Raw genomic sequence first — 2,639 nt, forward strand, 5'->3', positions numbered from 1 at the left:
ATTGCATGGACTATTTTCACAATAAATAAAAAATAGTATCGGAAATGTATACAGAACAAACAAACAACATAATTTTTTTCACACCATGCAATTACAGTATTCAGTTTTTGGATGCTGTTGGTCATTTTAAGTTTTAGCTTTTTCTAAAATTCTAGAAAAGTATACACAAGATATAGAATGTGTTCCTCCAATCAACAGCAAAATCAAACTGATCACAATCAGCGAGATAGAAAAATCAAATGCTAAAATGACCTGTGCTATTTACCAATATTATAAGTGAGCTATTAAATAAATTTTTGTAGATAATTGCTCATAATGCAACTTGTATTTAAACATATACATCAGCATGTACCATCAAACCTGAAGTCCATTACAAAACCTCAATTACAATTACTCTCCTTTTGTAATAATTGACTCAACTAGAATTACAATATTGCCTTGTTGAAAATATTTCAATAAGAAATACTATTTTGATATGTTTTTGCTTGAAACAGAAACATGGCTTGTTTTTAAAAAACAGCAGTTTAGCTATCATAGAAGTAATAACATTATCTCCAGAGTTTCCTACAAAGCTTGTTAAGTGAGCTAACAGCACACTCACTATAGTGCATGCTTTTGCAGTAATTTTAAAATTCATAAAAATTCAATTTTGATCAGAATCAGCTTAAACTAAATGTAAAACATCAGAACATTATATAGACTATATATATAAGTGTAAAATTTATATTTAGCCATTTTTGACAAAATTTGGTTTGAGCCATGCATATACATGATCTTGGGTCAAGAGGAGCCCAGTATAGAATGGATCTTGCTAATAAGAAATATGGTGATTCTTTTACACATAAAGAAATGGAAAGTGTAAAAACATTTCTTTGCATTTTAGCTATAATGTTAGCAATATTGAATTTCTTTATGGTAATTGAGCCTTTAATGGATGGATCTCTCACATTATGGCACAATATAATAATGGTTATGAAGGCTTAAAAGAAAATAAAGATGTTGTTATTCGGCTTAAAAGCTACATTACTCCATTGATTTTAACTTGATCCCACTCTTTGAACTGGTTATAATACCTCTTGCTTCAAAAATAGAGTATTTTAAAATAAATCCCTTAAAGGACTTGGTCTGGCTTATATTTTTGTCACTATAATTTCCATTTTAAGTTTTTCTATCATAAATGTCAGTGCTCAAAAGTCTTTTAAAGTCCCTTGCATCACATGGGGGCCAGGTGATCCAACAATTTAGGTTTTGTATTTGATACTTCTCATACCTTACATATTAGCTGGTATGTCAAGTTTTAGCTCACTTGTGTTTATTTGAGTTCCTGTGCAGTCAAGCTCCTTTTGGTATGCTTGGCATGATCATTGGACTGTTCTTGTTTTTTGATGGTATTTCTTTTGATATTGGCTCAATGATAGTTTTTACATTTCAGTATATCTTTCCTTTAAAAACTTGTACTTCATGGTTCACCATCATATTTGTTGTCATTGCTGTGGTTGGGTTAGTAGTGTATGTATTATATTATAGCTCGATGGTATGTTAAGAGGGTCAGAGATGCTGATCTTGGACTACGCACTGTAATAGAGGAGCATTGGGAACAGAAAATTATCAGGAATAATTCTTTTACTGATGACAGTGATGATAGTAATAATTACATTATTTCTAGTCTTGATGTACAATAATAGTTGATTTTGTTACATGTATGCATAATCATGTAATAGGTGTGGTCAAGTAATTTAATTTCCCTTTCTTTCCCTCGATCTTTCCTCGAATCTTTCCTAGCCTCGAGTCTTTGGCACGGCAGTGTCTTCAGAGAGATGATTGAAATCACCCAATGGAGAGCAAGAATTGGACTGTGGAACTGCTGTACGGGTGCCGTATTCAATAAGCTTTCTTTTGGAAAGCGGCAGGCATCCTTATCAAAAACGGCCGCCCCACCAAAAGCTTCAAAGCTAAAGGCAAAGGAAACCATGGCCACTTCTGTTGATGAAATGATGCTAAAGTTTTTTTCTATTTGTTATCAGGGAATCATCTTGTCTCTCTTTGCATTTGTATCAAGATTCTTAATAGGTAAACAACACTGAATTTTTGCCATATATGGTGATCCATGTTTTGATTACTCCATGATAGGTCTTGTTGGTTTTTGCCATTTTCAGCCTCAGCAAGTACAATTACCTAGAGCTACATTACATTCCCCTAGTGCTACGAATCAGTTGCAATTGTTATTGGGAGCTGTGAGGTTGAGCTTCATTCTCTGTGTGTTTTTGTGCCTCGGCCTTATCCTGTTGTCAGGAGATGTTGAGCTTAATCCTGGCCCCACTATTGATGATAAACCTGATTTATCTCTGTTACTCGAATGGCTGGAACCACTTCATGACTGGCAGTCATTTGGTCTCCTTTTACCTGGAGTAACACAGCAAGATATCACAACAATTGAAGAATTTGACACTTCCACAATAATTCAAGGAAAAATAGGCCTTTTTTCTAAATGGTTGATCAACTATCCTGAAGCAAAATGGAAAGATATACTCAATGCATTGTCCAAAAAAGAGGAACACAAGCTAGTAGAGACTATTGAAAACCATTTATATGGTAAGGTTAACAACTACTACTATGCAAAACTATTCAATGATAATTAT

General features: G+C 33.5%; 1 protein-coding gene across 1 annotated transcript; it reads left to right on the plus strand.

Moving 5' to 3' along the window:
- Nucleotides 1-801: 801 nt before the first annotated feature.
- LOC109589512 (uncharacterized) lies at nucleotides 802-2,592 on the plus strand (the record flags this gene model as incomplete). Its single annotated transcript, XM_020005583.1, has 5 exons — nucleotides 802-915; nucleotides 1,283-1,500; nucleotides 1,547-1,644; nucleotides 1,783-2,070; nucleotides 2,131-2,592. Coding segments are annotated over exons 1-5 (1,180 nt in total), but the record flags the coding sequence as incomplete, so codon positions are not given.
- Nucleotides 2,593-2,639: the final 47 nt, after the last annotated feature.

Source organism: Amphimedon queenslandica, unplaced genomic scaffold (assembly GCF_000090795.2).
Source record: "Amphimedon queenslandica unplaced genomic scaffold, v1.1 AMPQUscaffold_11236, whole genome shotgun sequence".
Taxonomy (NCBI): domain Eukaryota; kingdom Metazoa; phylum Porifera; class Demospongiae; order Haplosclerida; family Niphatidae; genus Amphimedon; species Amphimedon queenslandica.